This window comes from Chiroxiphia lanceolata, chromosome 3 (genome assembly GCF_009829145.1).
Source record: "Chiroxiphia lanceolata isolate bChiLan1 chromosome 3, bChiLan1.pri, whole genome shotgun sequence".
Classification (NCBI taxonomy): Eukaryota; Metazoa; Chordata; class Aves; order Passeriformes; family Pipridae; genus Chiroxiphia; species Chiroxiphia lanceolata.
The window spans coordinates 30,336,282-30,357,151 of record NC_045639.1 but is presented as its reverse complement, the minus strand read 5'-3'; the positions used below and the strand labels follow the sequence as shown (position 1 = coordinate 30,357,151).

The 20,870-nt window shown below is 40.2% G+C and overlaps 2 protein-coding genes and 1 long non-coding RNA gene across 5 annotated transcripts in view; 1 reads left to right on the top strand and 2 right to left on the bottom strand.

Annotated features, from left to right (window-relative positions):
- Positions 1 to 11,605, bottom strand: part of LOC116783697 (potassium channel subfamily K member 17-like) — a 29,542-nt gene extending 17,937 nt beyond the window's left edge. The window contains exon 1 of the mRNA XM_032681456.1: positions 11,471 to 11,605. Coding sequence (XP_032537347.1) covers positions 11,471 to 11,605 — 135 coding nt within the window. The remainder of the gene's footprint in view (positions 1 to 11,470) is intronic.
- LOC116783696 (potassium channel subfamily K member 16-like) overlaps positions 1 to 20,870 on the bottom strand; it is a 28,825-nt gene that overhangs the window by 337 nt on the left and 7,618 nt on the right. Inside the window, exons 3-6 of one of the 3 annotated variants that reach the window (XM_032681455.1) lie at positions 20,342 to 20,508; positions 17,846 to 18,011; positions 16,287 to 16,515; positions 12,915 to 16,012 (exon numbers count right to left, since the gene is read on the bottom strand). In XM_032681455.1, the coding sequence (XP_032537346.1) occupies positions 16,292 to 16,515; positions 17,846 to 18,011; positions 20,342 to 20,508 (557 nt within the window). In that variant the 3' untranslated portion in view covers positions 12,915 to 16,012; positions 16,287 to 16,291. Of the gene's footprint in view, positions 1 to 12,914; positions 16,516 to 17,845; positions 18,012 to 20,341; positions 20,509 to 20,870 lie in introns of those variants that run through there. The other 2 variants (XR_004355796.1, XM_032681454.1) reach the window with 2 other exon arrangements.
- LOC116783698 lies at positions 11,963 to 17,428 on the top strand. The gene is made up of 4 exons (XR_004355797.1): positions 11,963 to 12,075; positions 13,265 to 13,360; positions 16,933 to 16,998; positions 17,393 to 17,428. It is a non-coding gene; the product is annotated as an uncharacterized LOC116783698 (long non-coding RNA).

Here is a 20,870-nt window from a genome sequence, read left to right as displayed (position 1 = left end):
AAAAAGTTGCACATGCACATGGTAGATAGCAGAGGTAAATGTGGAAGAGGCTGGAGGAAAAGAAGTAACTAGAGAAAGCCTAGACAGATGGTTATTCAAACTGCCTTATGACATACTCATTAGGAAAAGGAAGTGTTTCCAGATGAGATATTCCAATGGCAGAAGACCCAGAGCAGCAAATAAACATGCATATGTAAATGATACAGATCCTTTGGTGGGGATCCCTCTGGGGAGGAATGTATATGGTATATTATATGAGACTGAGACTACACAGGATGGACAGTCTACTAGTTTTGGGCAATATGTCCCCACATCAGGACTATAAATGTGAATTAACAGATTAGATTAGCATTATAGCTGATTCTCTTCAATTTACCCGGGAAAAACTTAGAAGCCACTACACTGAACTGTGTAGAATTACACTAAAATAAGATATCAGATGTTTTAACAGTGTCCACATCTGATTATGCCTTCTCATGCCAACAAAATTAATGACAGTTGTGTCTAAAACATTAATCACAGCATGTACACTAAACATTTCACACTCACTGATCAAGAAACCCTGACACTTAATTATCCTTGAACGCAAAGTGTAGCCAAGAATACATACATTTCATCATCTCTGAGGATATGCAGATACTGAATAATACAATTGCTATCCGAACAAAAAGACTGCTGATAAAGCTTTCACCATTGATAATAAAACGAATCACTCTCAGGTTAGATTTTGACCAATTGTGGGCTTTACAAAGAAGTTGTAGCTTATGCATCTATCAAGCAAACCAGCACTTTCAGCCGGCAAAGCAAGGAAGCTTTGCCCCATCTTACTGATGCAACATGCTCTGTGTGAATTGAAAACTGTTTTCAGAGTTCCAAGCAGCATGGACCATTATCTCTTTTCTCTAAGCTACTAGTTCTCAAACTAAAGAGCAAGGAGCAGCTCAGAGATCAACATATCTTTCCAAGAAACAAGCACTGCTTGACAGTTGCATTCTCAGAAGTATCTTCATGTATTCATAACTGAAGGCAATCTAAACCATTCAGGGTCACATTATAATCTACTGAATCTGACAACACACTCTTCTCTTTGCAAGACAGAGCAGAGAGCCCGTGCTCCAAAAAGAGCTAAGGACCATATGCTATATTACATTTTGCTTCCTTCTGTGAATTGTTACCACAACCTGAGCAGGGCAATTCAAGGAAAGAATTTTTATACAGCATGACATAAAAGAACCAAACTCTGCTTCCCCCTCCTCCCCCCCCCCCCAAAAAAAAGCAAAAATGTTGTACTGAGATCCACCAGGATTTGTTTTGAATAGTTGTGTGTAATTCTGCCACCCCTCATTCTTCTTCCAGGTCTGGTGTCTGCATTGAGGTTTGTCAGGTTGCATAGGGTGCAGGCTCTGACATTGTTGCTGATCTCTGACCATACTTGACCTCTGTTTTAGGAAGTATAAGAAATTCTGGAGACAGTGGCCTAGTCAGGAATCACAGTTCCCATGAACATAAAATAACTCCCAAACTAAGCTGTATGGCAAGGGAGACACTGGAAATTTACATAGATGACCTGTGGGGTTTTTTTCCCCACCAGAAACTAGTGGTTAAATTTGAAATCGAAAGCTTGCTATTTTCCTGAAACTTTCTTTCTGTAAACTGTGATCTCTGCAGTTTTAAGCAGTTAGTCTTAAACACATATAGACCTGCTGGAACAGCAACAGTCCAGCTCTCAGATAACTTTAGCAGCTTGATCAGATAGACTCAAAAACCTTAAATATGCAGCATGTTTGTTGTCCATTCTCCTGCCTGATGTACTGCTGATACAAGCTCAGCAGCTGACAACATTACACACAACATCAAGTTTTTAAAGTCAGAAACACTTAAGAACTAAACAGGATTGCAAGAACCTGTGGCTGAATTGGCCCCAGGAAATGGAAAATTCTTCATGCAGAAAGGGGAAACAAAAAGCCTACATGAGACATCATGTGAGAAGCAAGCAGCAGTAATGAAGTCATTAAATGCTTAATTTCACATCCTTGCACCACTTCCATTTTGCACAGTTAGAATGAAGAGGTTGAGCAGTTGTGAGCACCCATGACAGCTCTGCAGTGACTTCCAACAACTCAGCATCCCAGAGTCACTGTCTTAACTTTCCCCAAGGTGATGCTACTGCCAGGAAGCACAGCATGTGTCTTCAGAGTCTGCAGACAGGCAGACTGTATTTGTCCCAAATGGCACAACGACCTGTGCTACTCTCATGGAGAAGGAAGGTACCACGTAACCATTACTCACTGGCAAAGAGCAAGCACTGAGCCTGCAGCGTGTCAGCTGTTTTCTGTTTCTGGTATTGAGGAACTTGGTATGTTTGCTGTAGTCTTCAAGAGCCTTCAGCAGTAAGCTTCTACCTACCCATTTCTTTGTTAAATCTTGTTATCAAACATCCAGATAACACCATTAACCACTAGGCTCACTGCCCTGTGGAAGCCAGCCCAACACGGAGAGCACTGAATACCCATGCAAATCAAAGCCCTTGAATAAATTTACACTCCCAGAAGAAATGTCCAATTCATTACTGTTAGGAAGAAAGAGCTACTGAGATTATCCTTAAAGGGGAAGATTCACAGTATGTGGGGTTAAGGATACCAGCTTTTGTTTTTTTGAAGTAAAAAATGTTTTACTATACTAACTAGAATCAACCTTTGACACACAGCAACAACGATGATAGAAAATTAAAGATTGACTCTTCTGAGAACAGTAGAACTAATGGAGCTTGCCTTCCTGCAGATGTGCCCAGGGAGGCACATTCATGAAACAGAAATCCATAGATAGCTATTAATGCACAGAAATTACTTCTGGCACAGGAAGTAATTGAACTGCAAACTCCTGAAGGCTGAGCGAGCATCTAGGAAGATATCAGTGAATACTCTCCCTAATTTAATATGTTTAGACTTCTGCTTTTGGCTATTGCTCTTTTTCATAGAAAAATTAATAGGAGTTTATAATTTTAGACAGAACACAGGAAAAAACCAGCTAATAAACACTCTAACAGAACAGCTGAATTCTCCCTGCTTTTTTCATTGAAGAGGCACTGATACGTCTCTACCACTGATTTTCAAATAAACTTGGGTTAATCAGCCTGTGGGTTCCAGGTGTACTAAACAGAAAGTGAATCATACATGTTGGGTCATAACTGCTTGGTTTCTTTTGCCTGCCTTTTTGAGAACCAGACATTTTGTTTTGCTTTACACCCATTCTGGAGGTGAAATCCTAGGGGTTTTCCTTTTCCTCTTAATTAGACTAGTAATTCAGACAGGATCTGCCTCAAAACCTAATGCATTAAAGGGTACCCAGTAGAAGCAGCATCCTAAATCCAGTGTTCAAAAGCAGGGATCTGCCTGCCCCAGTCAATACCACCAACTGCTCAAACACAACAAATACTGAAATTGAAGAGCATGGGCTTGATATTTTGGGAACTTAAAAGGTCACATGCAACTCAAAGAAGAATAGAAAGGAAGCGGGTGGGTGGTTAAAATTATCAGAAAGAAACACAACTCAATGGCTCTTTGGTTTCTACTGACAGACAAGCTGTACAACAAAATCCCACAATTTCATTTCTCTTCACTTTTTTCCCCCCCTCTCTAAAATGATAATAATTTGCAGTTCACAGCAACTACTTCATCTGTAGCTGACAATGTTTATATAGTTTTAAGCTACAGATAAAAGTTTCTATGGGAATTATTGTAACTGCTATAGCATTTATAAATTGGGATATTTTAGACTTTTAGCCTTCATGAATCACTGAAATTTCATTTGCAGACTGCCACATTTTCTCAAATAGCCTGTTCTGTTCCTTGTACAAGTAGGCTTTGCATGGTGCTACCTAATATTGTCATAGCTGGTGCTTACAACACCAGCATGATATCCACTCAAAGTAGTCTATTTAAATGTAACATCTGTCCTGTTGCCTTTGGGATAAAACATGCCTCAGTATACCCAAATTGGGTGTCCAGCTCCATTTTGCTCAACCAGAAGCTCTGAAGTTTCAGTTAAGAATGTCATAAACTAATGATTGCAAATGCACACTTTATGTTAGATCATTATATTTCAGTACAAATCAAAGCCTGGTTTTCTGCATACTTCTGCAGGGAATTTGCTCCTTGAATTCAGGCTCAATGGTAACTCCATAAGGATGCCGTGGATTTCTGCTGACTCCCTTGTTGAACTTATTTTAGGATGGCAATACCCCTTTTTTCCTTCTATTTTACTATTAATTAGAATAATCATTGCTGACTCTTCTTGCAGGACCATCCAAACACAACATTTTACCAGTTTCCTTATTTGAGTCAAAAAAATACATCAAAATATTTAAATCACTCTTACAGACTGACTTCCTTTTAGCCCTTCACATCTCTTGTGGCTGTTATTTTCACAAATTACTGTTAATGAGTACCTCATCCATCCCGGAGAAGTCTTACCAAGCTACACAGCTTTGTAGCAACAAACTCAATGTAGTTACAGTCATACTAGCCAAAATCAAACCACAGAAAGCAATTACAGGCAAGAGGTCTCTTTTGTTCATACTGTCTAGCTAAAAAAAATAAATCCAAAACAAAACCCCAAAAAAGTGAGGTGGCTGTTTCTACCAGGACATCTGCTTAAGGATCCAGAACCTTTCTACAGGCTCAGCCTACAGAGTTTGGTTCCCTCTTGACATTTGAATGTAACATCGTCTTCCCTGCAAAATGTAGGTTTATTCTCTATTTGCTACAGAGCTGCTCTATCCTTCAGCCATACTCATAAGTCTCTTTTATCATGTTTGCTGTCTTATGAGTTCTGGGCAACTCCCAGATTTTCCAGCTTACACATATCCTCTCTTCCAATATCCTCATCATATGTGGGCTCCTCCACCACTAGTCTGTGGCTGCAGCACGACTTCTGATCAAGTATGCAAAAGGCAGAACTATCATTTACTCTGACCTCCTTAACACCAACTAAAAAATTCATCTTTCTCCTCTGCACTCACAACGGCATGTGACTAAGATATAGCTTTCAAAAAAGGCATTTAAGATCAGCAATAAAGAATTAATTCATGTGTATATATAAACTGTGGCACTATTTTCCTTACAATCTCTTTCTTCAGAACATTGTGCTTCTCTTTCCTTTTACAGTCTTTACAGAAAAAAAAGCAGCTTCATCTAAATGATTAAACAGACTGATTCTAATCTATCTGCCTGCCCTCCCCAAAACAAGGCATAAAGTGAAAAAGGGGAAAGTAAAGCCCCAGAAGACTAGGACTCTACCAAGTATCTCCATAAGAATTCCTGACTTTTTTTCTTCTAGAGGAAACTATAATGGAAAGAATCATACAAACGACCCTTTTACAAACCATGGCTCCTCTCACTGCTGCTGCCCCATGTTTCTGAACTGTGGCATTGTGGTCAGTGGTTGCAGTAATCTTGAGATATCTTTTAAAGGCAAAAGCAGTTATCTATTAATTGTATTTGAAAGCAGTTCTCAAGTAAGGCAAAAAAGCATGTGAAAGGACTGGTGTAAGAAACTTGAGACTAAAGTTTAGTTGACGTTTACATACACATATCCAAAACCATCAACTTTTCCAGGGAGTACGTGTCCTTCTGAAAATGGCTTGCCTGATTTCAGACACTTTTCCTCACCTTCACAATCTGTCAAGGAGGGAAAGGAGATGTTGAAAAAGCACCAAGTTGCCATTTAGATTAATGAGAAAACAACTCACATAAACTTTGTGCACTGGAAATTTCTGCACAATGTTGGCATATAAACAGTCATTTATTCCTCACAGAATAGCAGCTGTAAATCACAAGAAAATGGTTAACATTAACCTTGGATCAGATTGCAAGGACAGAGGTCAATTAATTTCCAAATAACTAAAAAATAGATTATTAATCACACTTTCCCAGCTATAAGCTCTGACTCCTTGTCCTTGCCTGGACAGGAAACTTACATGAATTCTGACCAAAACAAGAGCAGGCACAAGATATGCTATGAATCCAGAAGAATCCAGCTGTACTTTTTTTTTTAACTTCATGCCACTCAACCTGAGACCTGATCAAGGAACTGTTCCCCACCTTCCCCAGCTAACATAATTGGCACTAGTTCCTCAAAACCAAAGGAACCCTATGAGCAAAAGCACTTTGACTTTACAGCTGGGTCTACACTACCATTTCTAGAATTCATCTACAATTACTCTTCAACAGAGAAGGAGCAAAAGACATAGTATAGTAATGATGAAACCAATCTCTCAGACACTTGTACTTTTTCTGAAAATTAAGCTCGTATATGAAGGAAGAATCTATGACATGATTCATGGGACAAAGTGTTGCTGAATTCCAGTCACTTCTCAAACCCCAATGACAGAAGTAATTCGACAGATGGGCTGCAACAGAAATAGGTAGCGTCTGTTGAAAGGAGCTGCCTATATAATCTACAGAACACAGTAGGTTTCATTGCATCATCCTTGTAAAATTGAGATTTCCCTCCCTAGTAGTTGTTTTTCTTTTAATTGCACTAAAAAAAAAAAGAAAAAAGAAAAAAGAAAGAGTATGATGAACAAGTACCTGTAAGAGTAATCCACATCTTTTTAGAGGGCACTCGCCAGTCTTTAGCTATCCACTGTAGGTCTCAAACCTTCCTGGTTGGACAGATTATTGAGACACTTATCAGTTAATGCCAGGTTGCTACTCCCTTACTTGGTACTTCCACCAAGCCTGACCAACTGTAACTGGGAATTTGATAATAAGAAAAGAATCTCTCTCTTTAGGTAGAGGTATAATATAATAGGCTGCTCTGCTTTCCATTCACCTTTCTCTTTTTAAACACAGGTACTAGACACTACGTTGAACATTAGACCTAGGAATGAGTCAACTAACCAGAAACAACAGTTCACCAGTACATCTTCCCATCACCTCCCAGGAAGTCTAACAGCAGAGTTCTAGCCTATTACCTTACAGAAAATTATATACCTACTGCTTTATAGAATAATGATTTTATCTTAAACAAATTCTGTCAAATGGATGCTATAACAGGATATTATTAGCACAGAATGCACATTCTTGATAAGGTATCCATGGCTCTTTTAATTAATAGGTCTGGAGAATGATGAACTGCTGTAACTAAATCAAAGTAGTAGTACATTTTGACAAGCATGAAATTAGAAAAAATAATTACAGGGGATCAACCCTATTTCATCTGTGACAAGTGAATTTGATTAAATTGGTTTCTATACAGATGTCACAGGTCTAAAATACCAAGAGCCAATGCTGTTTCTTAAAGACCCTCATCACCAGCAGGCGATCCCTTATGCTCATCCCTTACTAGTCATCCACTGTTTCATCATCTGTGAGCAAGATTATTTTAGTAAATGGTATTTGCAGGGTTGTATTTCCTGACAGCTGTCACAATTCTCTGCTGGTTCAATGCCAGAACAAGCCCAGGTATTGATGAGGATCTCTCAGTCACATGGGATCTCATTGCTTTTGTAAACATCTACTAAACTCTCTGTGTACCTCTAGCTGTTGACTCTGGAGATAACAGTATCTAGATCCACCTGCAGGCTTTTAGTTTATAACCTGCCCTTTAGCATTAGGTCCTTTTCACTACACCTTAAATCTTTCTAGACAAAAAAAATATTTATTTAATTTAGCTCAGCTTTCATTTTCTGAGTTTATGTAAGCAATTGTGTTTAAACAGCATTATATATCTACAATTGAAAGTGGATGGAACACAATAAATATAGTAAACAACTATATTAGGGAAATATATATATAACAACAAAAAAAAGTTTATATAAAAAAAAAAATGGTAGCATGAAAAGGATGTCATGGTGATAGCACAACACAGTAAAAGTCCTGTTCCAACCTAGCCATACAGCCAGTCATCTGACTAAAGAGACACTGGCAAGGATACCAGCTCTGTGCCCGAAACCACTGAAAATGATGTAGGAAAAGGAGTGAGTTTGGAGGACAGCTCAGCTGGAGCAGAGCTATATATACACACCCTATACAATAAAACTGAGACATTTATGCACTAGGAGTGCACCACACTGTGGAGTGTGTGTAGGTGTCCCCAGCCCCAAAAGGTCAGAGAAGGTCACAGCTCTAGAAGATATGCCAGTACAGAATATGCTGTGCAGCCTCACTTTCTGGACACTTCTTGAATCTGGAACCAGCATAATTTTTGCCTGGACACAGATTTTTACATATTTTTCTCCCGAGCTGAGTCTAGCTACTTTTCCTCATTGTATTTAGAGTACATCACCTGAAATCTGCCTTATCATTGCATCTGTTTCCATCTTCTGCAAGTCTTCTCACTGAGAGCTTCCTCTGATGCAACATCACACTCAGTAATTCTGGCATGTGAAGACCACCACCATATTTATAATAAAAGGCCAGATATTGTCCTCTTTGCATGTTACCTAATGGCTCATGAGGTGGCTTGCTCTCTGTCTTGCTCCTAGTGAACATCTCTTCGTGTCATAGACTGTATAAAATGTTGGAAAAATAGCCTGGGGTTAGATGGGTCAACAAAACCAAAGTTATGTCTTCCTTGAGCAAATGTTACTGGATGCACAGTTGAGGGACATGGGGCCACAGTCATGTGGCCCCCTCTGTTGTCCCCTCTGCTGCCCTTGTTCTTATACACACATATAGGTATGCATAAACACGTGAGCACACATTATTTATTTCCTTAAACATAAAGCATTTGCATGTGCTATCTTCAACTACTTAGGAAATATGGAACTGTTCAGCATCCCACAGGGGAAGAGCCAGCCACTTCCTCTAGGCAAAAAAACACCAACAAAATCCAGCTACAGGAAGCACAGACCCACCACCACAAATGTCACACACTTTCTAACACATTCTCCTCTGTCATTCTGTTTTTGTTGCTGGTCTGCTATCTTCACTTCTTTCTGTACTTTCCTTTTTAACTAGAAAATTACTTCTTCCCTGGAAAGGATCTGAGCCATAGAAATTACTAAACGAGAATTCACTGGTCTAGCTACTACAGCATGGTTTGTTTGACTTTGCCTTTCCTCCTCCCATCCTCACTCTGTGCTGCCCTGCTATCTCCTTAAAGCAGGAGCTTGCTATTGCTCTCCATCTGTGCGAGGCTGGAACAGCGGATTTCCACTGCCGGTTGGTAACTAGGAATTAAGAGATAAACAGGTTGTAAAATTATGTTTGTACATTGCTTAGCAAACTAGGATTTTATTCCATATTGGCCCCTATACACTTAAAATAAACAGAGTTTAGAATTATCTAGAATGAAAGAGCTGTAAGAAAACAATGAGGAATTGCCAGTAATGTCAAGGCACTTAAAATTCACACACTGCTTTATGTTTTCACAAACCCTCTTTATATGTCTTTCTTAATTAGCAAATAATCACCTGTGTAGCTAGAATACAAGTTTCTTATCTGAAGAGGGCCACTGGTGACATTGCCTGATAAACTGTGTTCAATGTCATCATCATGGCTAGGCTGCGCAAATGAAGATTTGAGTTTTAAGATGTGCAATGAACTACAATAACAACTGACTGCACAGAAAAACATCCCATTTTTTTGAGCACACTTACAGTAAGCAAGTGATTGCTGCACAGGAAATTAGAAAAGAGTGTAGGAAAACAGCAATTCCGTGGATTATCTGTTTATGATTAATTCCTCACTGTGAAAGTTATTAAAAATTGCACACAAAGCCATTCAAACTCAGTGTGGTTTCTCAGAGCACAAATGCATGCACAGTCACTCTGTAAAGTGAAACAAAGCTTACTTGTAACTTCCCCATCAAGGGCTTGCTCAGGTCTCAATTGAGTACTCACATGGCATATTGTAACAACATCTGGTCTAAATGGATTTTGAGCAGCTGTCCTATTCCCTTGACTACTAGGTAGTATCAAGAATTAGTAGAGGTCAAGCCACAGTAAAACAAACCATCAGAATGACATTTCTACCTATTAGTTGTGATCATCTTCTCTCCACTAATAGCATCTTGTCACTGTCATTCATCAAGCCCTCCTGCCCTTGCAAGCACAGGGCAAGTGCCATGCCAGATGCTCACTGCACAGTGGGCCAGTGCTGAGTGAAGCTCAGCTAAGACCTTCCTTAATGAAACACCAGACTGGTCTTCTCTGATGTATTTATCACTTCTATTTAAATTCCACAGCTAGCACAACATACACTATAAATAATAAAAGTAGTTACCACAGTATCTTACAAGAGTCCAAATCTATGTCATATGTTCAGCGAACTACAGATGGCCAACAGAGGATTTACCATCTAGAAAGTCAGGGGATGAGACTGTGACATAGGTCTTCAGCATAATTTTGTCTGCCAGGGCCTTGCTGAAACACCTGACAAGATTATCAGTTTGATGGTTTCTGTGGTTTTTTCTCTATTGGGAAAAAAAAGAAGAAGCACTTATCCAAGTTCTCTTTAGGTTCTTTGAACTGGTGGCCAGCTGCTTTGGTTTTCAGTCACCATCATACACTACTTTAACAAAACAAACAAAACCCCACAAACTCCCCCCAAACCAAAAAACAAATTCCAACCAAACAAACCCCCCAGGTTTTCTTTGTTTGTTTGGCAACATCTATTTGAGGCAGACTGATCAAAGCAAACAGTATATACTCAACTGCCAGTACCTACTGAACTCAAAGGGTTTGGGGAATTATTCAAGACACTTCAATATTGTAGATTTTTCTTTTTTTCAGAGAAAAATTAAGCAAAGAGAACCCATTTATTCCACTTTGCTCGTATCTGTATAATAAAAATGCAACCACTTGTACTTTAGTAAGATTGCATTTGCTCCTGCTTTATATTTTGCAACCGTCCTGCAAACATCCTCAGAAATGTATTAAATGATATCTTGAAAGATTTAAGGATTTCCTTTTTCCCTTTAATTAACAAGTAGAAAACGGAAAAAGTTTGACACCAGTGTAAACACCCATTTAACTTACCACGACAAAACCCTTCCGTCAGAATTTACCACCTGCAAGACGTCACAGACTATAATTCATTCTTAGTAAGTGCAGGAGCAAACCCAAGCCACCTGTAATTAACCGCAGGTAACTGTCACGTAGTCAGATACTCCGCCACTGCCTGCCTACGGTCGGGACGGCGGCGCTTCAAAACCCGCAGGTCGGCGGCGGAGAACGAAAGAGCCCCTTTATAGCGGGGAGAAAAGACGGCCGCAGCCCGGGGCGAGGAGCCGGGGGAGCCCGGCGTGCCCAAACACCGCAGCCGAGGCGGCTGCCTGCGGAGCGCGTAAGGCTTTCTCCACGCCGTGGGCAGCTTCTTCGGGGCAGGTTGCGTGTGAGCAAGAGACCTACACAGGGAGAAGTTTTTGTACTTTTATATAAGTTACCCTCGGGCAGAGGGCGCGGTTGCTGCGGTTGCCGCCGGCCGCCCCTCGCTCCGCTCCGGTCCTCCGCGCCCGGGCTCACCTCGACGAGCCGCTGCAGGGCGGGCCCCTGCAGGCAGGTGTGGTTGGCCAGCAGCTCCAAGCGCTCCTGGAGGAGGCGCTGGGCCGCCCGCACCTCGGCCGGCCGCTCCAGCGCCTGCAGCACGGCGGCGCCCATCCCCACATAGCCCAAGTAGGCGGCCAGGAGCACCGGCACTCCCCAGCGCCGCCGCCACCGCTGCTGCAGCCGCACCGCCAGCATCGCTCCGCGGCCGCTGCCGCCCCCGGCGCTGAAGAAGCGGCGGGGGCGGGAGCGGGACCGCCCGCGGGAGGAGGGCTGCGCCGGCCGGCCCCCTGCGCTTCCCCCGGCCTGCCCCTGTCCACAGAGGCGGGCTGTGCCGGGACAGGCAGGTGGTTGTGCCGCTCCCCGCTGCAGCAGCCCACCGCGTCGCCCCCGTCCTCCTCCGGTGCCGTTCCACTTCACACCTGTCCGTTCCAGAGCGCGGAGCTGCCCCAGGGGTCCCTTCTCCGCGCCGCGAGTACCTGAGCAAGCGCGGGCACCGAGTCACGTTCACCCCTCCGAGGGATGCTAGCCAGCCCCTTTCCCAGCAAATCCAAGTATCTCTCTCATCAGCTGGCACTATTAAAGTACTACTACGGCAGTAGGTTGCGTAAATCTGCTCTCCTCCTTCACTGCTAATTTAATTTAAAAGGCAGCAAACAGGTATTTGTGATAACAACTCTTAGATATAAACAAGTGAAAAGGTAGCAAGTTTGTCAGAATCTTTTTATAATTTGTAATTTTCCCGTGGAAGTACTTTCTTCATATAGGTAGTTCTCAAGACCGCTTTGATTAATTATTTTCTTGTAGAAAACTATATCTACCGTTCCTTTCTGTTCTCTTACCAGGAGATAAAACAGCCAAGTCACTTTTGGTGTATAAAATCTTTTTAATTTACCTGTTTTGTTGCGTAATGTGAGCTAAAGGGGGATAAACCCGCTAGATTTCCGAACAGGATGCCTTTATGAGCTGTCACATGGAAATGCGTTCTCACACTGCCCTCTAATTATTTTTGTCAGGGACGTGTGCATACTGTTACAAATAAGGCAACCTTCAAACAGGTATTGCCCCACTGCAACTGTTGTGGAGATGTGCTAATCTCTGGTTTTCTGGGCTGTGCTTTAAAGTGATTAGCATAAACACATGATTTTACTAGCAAGATGCAAAAATTAATATGCGAAGACTAGATCAATTCCAGAGTAAAGATATCATCCTGAGCACAGTTCTAGGGAAAAAAAAAGTTATGCTGCTTATAACTCAGTCTTAACTCTGCCTTTTCAGGGTATTCATTACTGAATGATATTTAAAGCAAAAATGGAATTATGTAAAAAAGGAAAGCTTCTATAAAAATATATATGAGAAAATAAAAGTGCAAAGATACTAAAAAGAATATATACTCGTCACCTCTTTCATTGAAGATCGGGAAATAGATACATCTGAGCTACATTTTGACATTTTGACTGCATTTAAACCCAGATATTTTATACAAAGCACACTGAGTATAACCATGCTGAAACATTATGAATAAACACATAGCATTTAATATTTATAATAAAAATATATAAAACAAATTACAGGGGAGACTCAGGAGTTTTAACTACAAGACAGATAGCGAAAAACCAGGACATCAAGCATGTGCTTACTAGGAAACTGGGGAGAAAGAGATCAGGATTCACAATAAATCTTCACAGAATTATATAATATTTAAAGGCTGGTTTTTTTGAGTACTCTCAGAAGTGTCGCTTGTCTGTCAGTCTTCTATTTACATCTCCACAGAGAAGGTCTCGAATCTTGTCGATGATATTTTGATGTTGTCTGGAAGGTACCAATACATCTCAGGATGAAGAAAGGCTTGTTGCGTAGGCTTAAAGGGTAAGTGTAAGCCTGGAAGGACATTTGCTTCTTGTCCTGCACTGGACTGCAAGTGGTAGCTGCTCATCACAGATGAACACTGCCTGAGCCATCACTTCTGCCACAAACTTCAGAGCTACATTCAGAGGCTTCAGAAGTGCTGTTTTCCATGTGTTGGAGCTAAATAGGTGCACTCTCCATTATGTGCAGAAATATACCACTGGTAAAATGGGCTATTAGACCAGAAGAGTCCCTTTTGTGTGCTCCTCTGGCTCCTAGCAAACCCTTGTGATTGTGCAGTTCTTCCACGTTACTTTTCTTAGCTGGTCAGTTGATAATTGACAACTGCCTTTTTATTAGAGGAAGGCTACCAGAAAGCACTTGGTGCATCAAGAACTAGGCCAGTGCTCCCACTATATACCTCAAATTAACTTCAATTACAGATGTGCATGACATTTAGGGTTTTTTAGGACCTTGAAAAATTGACAAAGCGAGCAAGAAATTTCTATCACTTACGTAATGCATGAGAGGGCATCAGTATCCTTCTTGTTTCTATTCCAATGTGGCCATATGCTTGATTTAAGGTATCTTTTTAAGTCTTCTGGCAGACAGCTGGACAACTGCTGCAGCTACTTTCAGCTTTACTAAACACAGCAGTAGCAAAAAATTCAGAAGATGGTCTCACCATGCTGCTACTTTGCAAAATCATTAGCAGATACAGGAACAATTTTCTGGACTGCAGTAAAAAAATTCCAAACTTCCTGCTGTCAGATGTCAAGTAAGAATAACTTTAAGAAACACTTTGCCAGTAACTGCTTTCTGTCCCTGATAAACCTCATTATCATTTTTTATGGTATGCAGCATGGTGTAAAACACTGTATAGGATCACCTTTAGAGCAGTGCATGTGTTGTGACTGGCTGTGGTTAGATAAAGTAAGGAAGGCATGGAAAAATGCAGGGTGAAGAGAACAGGTTAGATATAAAAGTCAGCAGAACTTTAGTTTCATCTTTCACATAAACAGGCCAAAAATGTCTTGTAGAGTTAACGCAAGGCAGGTGCAGAATACAGTGATGGTGATGATGTTAAAAAGTGCAAGTGCAAACATTATGTCTGAAGAATAGAAAATACTGAGAAAGTCTCCTGTGAGATTTGCAAAGATACAAAAAACCAGACAGGAGATAATTGGCTGCTCTCAGTAAAAGTCTACCAAGAAAGCTGTTGCATAAATTTATGGGAATAGCTGAGGGCATAGGGAAGATCAGTGAAAAAACAGAAGAGATAAAATCTGTGAGGTAGGTAGTGGTAAGACATGAGGTAAATCTTAGATGGGATAAGCATTTGAACACTCATTTGAACAGTTGAAGCTAGTCTAATAAACCATACCCAGCATTCTTATACGCCAGCATTTCAAATTTGAACAGCTATGCTGCACTATGCAGGTGTCAGCAACTGGCAAACAAAACAACCACCATGTCAGATGTAAGAACAAATGTCTGTTGTGACCCTTCTCAGGAGTAAAAATCTAGCTCAGAAAGTATGCATGAAAAGATTAGTGACCTACACAAGCCTCTACATGTTTTATGGACACATCTCCAAAATGAAATATCAAAGCAGCTGCTGAAAGGCTGATATTTGATGTTCCTGTAGCCTGTCAGACATACGCTAGCTTGGGGCTGGTCTACATATGCAGTCATATTTCACTCACACTTTACATTAAAGTTCCTCTTATAAATGAGTTTAAAAGGATTAACTGATGGTTACTATGAGGTATAAACATACTGAATAAATAGCAGTATGTATATAATTACAAGCATGCCCATGGAATGTGTTAGTGATGGTTATAACCAATTGAATGTGGTACCCAATGAATGGATAATTGTTTTATTAAGTTTCCATAGTTCACTTTAATACAGAATATGACTACAGTTTTTCATCTCAGTGACTATCCTCTTATAAGGTGCTTATATGACCTTCTTTGGTTTTTAAGCTTCTTTGGAGATGGCTTCTGCTACTTTTGACTTAGAATAACTGTGATAAAATCAAGCTCCCTATTTCTCACGGGTGACACTATACTCGAGTGAGGATCAGATCTAATGCCAGAGCCTATCATCAGCCTTATTTAGAGATAAACATACAGCATCAAATCTGTACGGTGCATGATAGTTTTTCAGTGAACTGGCCCAAATAAAATACCAGACTCTAATATTATTTGTGACTTGGCTAGAAATAAGGAAATCTGCTTGCATTTAAATTTAGTTTAAAGTGCTGTTAAAGTGGCTGCGAAATGAACTGTGATGAGGACCTGCTTTGAGCTGCCAGTTCACTTTGAGATGAATTGTAACAGTCCAGGTAGTGCTGGATAGACACATAATTTCTGCACAATTAAAAGAGAAGCATTTTAGCCCGGAAAATAAATGTTTTCATTTTATGTGAAAGCTGCTCATTTCAGACAATATCAACTGAATCTTAACTGGATGGCTGTCATTAAGCAGGTTTTCATTAGTGTTGATATTCCTCTATGCTTTTCGTTGTTTTCTGACTGGAAATGAAGAAAGATTTCTGTACCTGACTTTTTCCACTTGAGATTCTTGATGATGTGACTTCTTATTGAAGCTGGGAGGCAGTCACTCTGGATTTTTTTGAAAATGAGTGACCATAAGAACTGAATCCCACTAGAGGAAGACAAAGGATAATAATTAATTACTTCAGGGGAAGTTGCCTTTTTTGAGTGAGAATTGTAAAATGAATCCTGGGACAGTTGTATAGCTACTCCTTTGGAGGTTTTGTGTAGGCTGATGCCTACACAGGGTGTGGAAATTTCCATGTTTCTGGAACATTTCCTCCTTAGGAAACAGTCCAAACCCTGTGGTTTAGTCCTTTATCCACAGGGCTTGCTTAGTGTGAGATACAGATGAAAGATGCAGTTTCAGACCGCTCTCTTTGTACCTTGCTCAGCTAGGGATATGAATTCTACGCTGCTCAGGTTCATCTTCCAATTTGGTGGTGCCTCCTTCTGCCAAGCTTGAGTCAGACTTATGCCCCTTTAGCTGAAGGAATTTTTCCATCAAGTCAGCTCCCACGTTGAAGACCAGAGCCAGCCAGGCCAAGCCAAAAACAATCCAAATTGCAGTTAGGCTCCTGTACACAGGGATATAGTGCTTGTTGGGGTTTGTGCCTGAAAAATCCGGGGAAATTTGCACATTAATCTTGACAGCTTTGTTCTGCTGAACATACATACTGATACACCCTCTCCACCCCCTGCAAAAATGTAGGTTTAGTGAGCTTGTGTGATCTATTAGCAGTTAGATCTCTTTTTTTCCCTTTTTTTTTTTTTAATGCCAGCTCTCAGGTTAAACTTAGCACAGTTGCCATCAAATCCCTGAAGCTGAGGCTATACAATAAAAATAGCCATATTGAATGTTGATCAGGGATGCACAAAATCAACAGCTCCTAGCCAACAACAAAGGAAAAAAAACATCTTGGAAATTCAATGTTGAATCCATATTAGCCATATTTTACTCAAGAGAAACACTGAGAATCTCAGATGACTTAGGAAGATACAGTTTAATGATGTAGTGATTCCTATTTGTAGGGTGATATAACTCAGTATGCAGGATTCACAATCACCTGGATACTATAGGAAATGCAGCCATTTTAAGTAAGTGGTTATGAGAATCTTAGTCCCTGGTTTGATATTTCCACAGCATGGACAATCGGTGCAGCTGGTACAGGCACAGCACAGCACTGCAGCTATCCATTTAGTCTCTGTTGTCCAGATCATCATGAAATTCCACAATGCCAGATACAGCATGGGATGCTTTTTTATCTTCTTTTGGGACCTCTAGGAGAGGTAGTACTTGCAAGACCTACTACTTGCAAAGTAAGAGATCCTAGTGATTTTAAGAAATACACACATTAGACATAATCTGTTAAGATTACGCATTTGTTGAAATAAGCATGTGGAAATGTAGCCCCTCACGTGTCTTTACCGTGATGTTCTCAGCCTAGATCTCTAAAGACTATGTAATCTCACTGGGTTTGTTTTCTTTCAGAGGCATCCTGTGGTTGTCAGTAATGTTGTTCCCATTATAAGTATTGATTATTTAATATTTGACATGAATTGTTATTGGGAATGGTAGGCTCTTGCTGAAGCAAATCACTGTTAGGAGAGGGTGGTTTTAAGGCTTAATACTGTTTTAAGACAAAGAAATTTCATTTATATTCCACCTGTCACTCCTGGATCCCATTTGTGGCAGCCTGGGCAGAGACACTGTTGAATGGGGGTGTTCACTGGCATATGTGAAATGAGTTGGGTGATTCGCAGCTTAGCTGCCAAGAGAAAAATGCTCATGTCCTATAACATATTAGCTCATTATTACTAGTCTGGCTGAGCTCACTCTTGTACCAGATTTATAGTGGAATGGATATCTATGCTCCCTGTATTTAGTTTTATACTAGAGTAACATATTTCAACAAAGCTTAATCCAGTTCACCTTCTTTTTTACCTACTACATAGTCTCCAAATCCAATGGTGCTCAGGGTGATGAAAGTGAAGTAAAAGCCTTCTCCATAGCTCCAGCCTTCTACATAACTGAAGACTAATGGCGGGAACACCAGAAAAAGCAAAGTCCCAGTGGACAGGAAGATGGCCACTGCCAGTGTTTGAACCACCTGAAAGATAAAGCGAAGATGGCAGCTAAGCAGCATGGAGCATTTGTCTTGTTGAAATTGCTGGGTCGGTTTTTTCTTGAATCAGAAACCCAATCCAGCTGGGAGCAGTGGTAAAAAAAGGAAGGATAAGCCAATGCTTCCATGCACCGCAGGCTGAGCTCACTGTTTACTCTGCACATAGATATTGTACCTAATCATGAAACAAAAAACCCCCTTAAAATTAGGAAAAAGGGAGGATTTTTTTAAAGCTTTTTGCAATGAGTTTTTAAGAATGCTCCAGTCATATTTTCAGACTTACAACAGCCATAAGAATGAAATACTCACTTTTCAATTTCAATTCAAGAGGAGGTACTCTTGTAATCAATCAGTTTCTGTCTTTGAGGAAAATCACCAAATATTGCATAACTCATTATACAAAGATTGGCAAGAAAAAATTATGGTTCTTTTCACCATGATTGCTTCCAAAGATTTATAAAGTGGGTTATAAGAGCTCAGCCAAAAATATGTTTGGATGAAACCTAAGTGAAGTCAGTTTACCTTCTTTCATTTTTAACTTAAAAGCACTCAGAGGAAAACTGTTCTGTTAGCACAGGGAAGATCTGTGCCTCTCAGTACAAATGTCTGCCTTCTGGAGATAAGTTACTGCATATGTGACTGCAAAGACTGGTCAGGGGATGGGTCATGACAGCAGATTTTAGCAGTTTAGGACTGTGGATCAGGAATTCATGGATTTCCAGGGAACACATTCTGTTGAACTATTGACTAGTGGTGTGCTGATGCAAACTCATTGCAATTATTTAAAAATGCCCTCAAGGGCATTCAAAGCAGAATATGATTTTCTATTCATGTGCCTATTGTGACTGGATGAAAAGCCAAACCACTGTTTATAAAGTAGAAGGTCCAGGTATCATGTTTCCTTTTCTCTTGCAGTATTACCTCACATATAAAATAGTGCTCTGAGCTTGAGAAACTTGCTATGAGCCAACTGGGTGACTTGGACAAATCAATTCTATATTATGTGCCATATCTCTCTAGCTGTTACAGTAATAATTAACTCATTTGCAGAGCACCTTGAGAATTACCAATCAACATGGTAATAGTTGATATCTGTTCCCATTTAGTTAATTCTAGTAGTGTAATAGCATTTAATTAGATAATGAATTTTGCATAAAAAATTATACTGAAATGCACAATTTTACTTTTTAGCCTGCTTTTAAGAAATTTCTGGTACAAACCTATAATGTGGGACAGTAAGTCAGGAATAAGGAAGAGCTGATTGTAATTAATTTCTCAAAGTATGACAAAATTGTGTTTAAAAGGAGGTAAACCAAATTCCTGGAAGAGGCTTTTCAGGGTAAACAAGCTGATACAGCTTCAAAGCTTTGTCTGATCATAGGAATTATGCCAGAAATGAGGTGTTAATTCAGGAGTGAAAAAAAAAATAAAAATCACATCCCTGAGGTGCTGTTAGAAATCTCAGGAAAGATGTAGCCATACTAACATGAAAATCCTTCTGGTGGTAGAGCTGCATGTGTTTGGGGAACAGGTATCTGTTATGCAGCTAAAGAAATTTTGCTTATAGAATCTAAGTCTGCATTTGACAGTACCTTTATAGCCTTCCTTCTGTAGATAAAGAATGCAGTGACTCAAGAGATTTTACAAATGAAAAAACTTGTGTCAGAACTGTGAAATGTTTTGACATATCTAACATATCTAATCTCCCTTTTGTTTTAGTGAAGCAGTCAATTCACTGGACTTTTTCTCAGAAACATGCACTAACTGTGTTATAAATAACCTTCATGTAGTTTCTATTATCAGTGCTTCTCTTATTATAAAACATTTGGACTAGTTCAATGACTCACCAATAAGCTGTAAGTAAGGAGAAGAAGTATCTGCATTTTAAGAAAAGAGAGGCAGTGCTAAATTGCTGGCACAATCAGGGAAACTAATTCAAGCCAGATTAGCATACCAATAAAAATAATTTGTCTTTGCACAGTGTAGAGCTAGACTCTGGATAGATGCTACCACAGGCTAGAGAATAGAAGCTTGATTTGGCTATGTGTGTATACGCACACATTCTTCTAAGGTCAGCAGATTAATGGTTTTGCTGAGCCAGGTTTTAAAAAAGGCAAATCTAGAGTCCCTTAGGCAAAAGCCTATTTCTTTAAAGCTCTTGTAGATAAATCCAGCGTATCGAGTTTCTGATATAGAAGGCCACATAACTGCTGTGGTTCACACAAGGAAATCCAGTCTAGCAGCAGCACATATCTGAGAAGAGAATTTTAACTAGTTTTAAAATAGAAGAAACAAATGATAAATTGATACTGTACCTGGGCACGGCCTGGCTTTTGCACCCATCTTTCCAGGGTAAGCAGATGAGCGTTGAGACCTTTCCCCAGCTGATTAAGGAAGGCCAGGTTGAGGGGCACTCCGAATAAGGCATAAAACACACAGAAGATCTGCCCTGCCACTGTGCTGGGGGACAGGTTACCATAACCTGGAAAAAAAGAAGAAAACAGCTACACAAAAAGGCTTTACAGTAAAGCTGCAGGCATCATGGAGAGTTCCTAAGCTTGGAAGCTCGACTACATTAAGCTTCATGAACCTGTGAATACATGATTTTCTGTAATTAAATCTGTCTACAAATTGCCATAGTTTATGACGAAGGCCCGTGCATGCACTACTACTAGCTGAAAATTGAACATGAAAAATACTACTCTTATAGGGAATATTGTAACTTGCTATAGATTTCTGATTTTGTGGTGAGTGCAACTCAGAGCTTCAAAGCAACCTCAAGATGCGCTGTCCATGTATAAGATGATACCGCATGTACCAAGAAGGCACTCGGCTTCCTTGGCA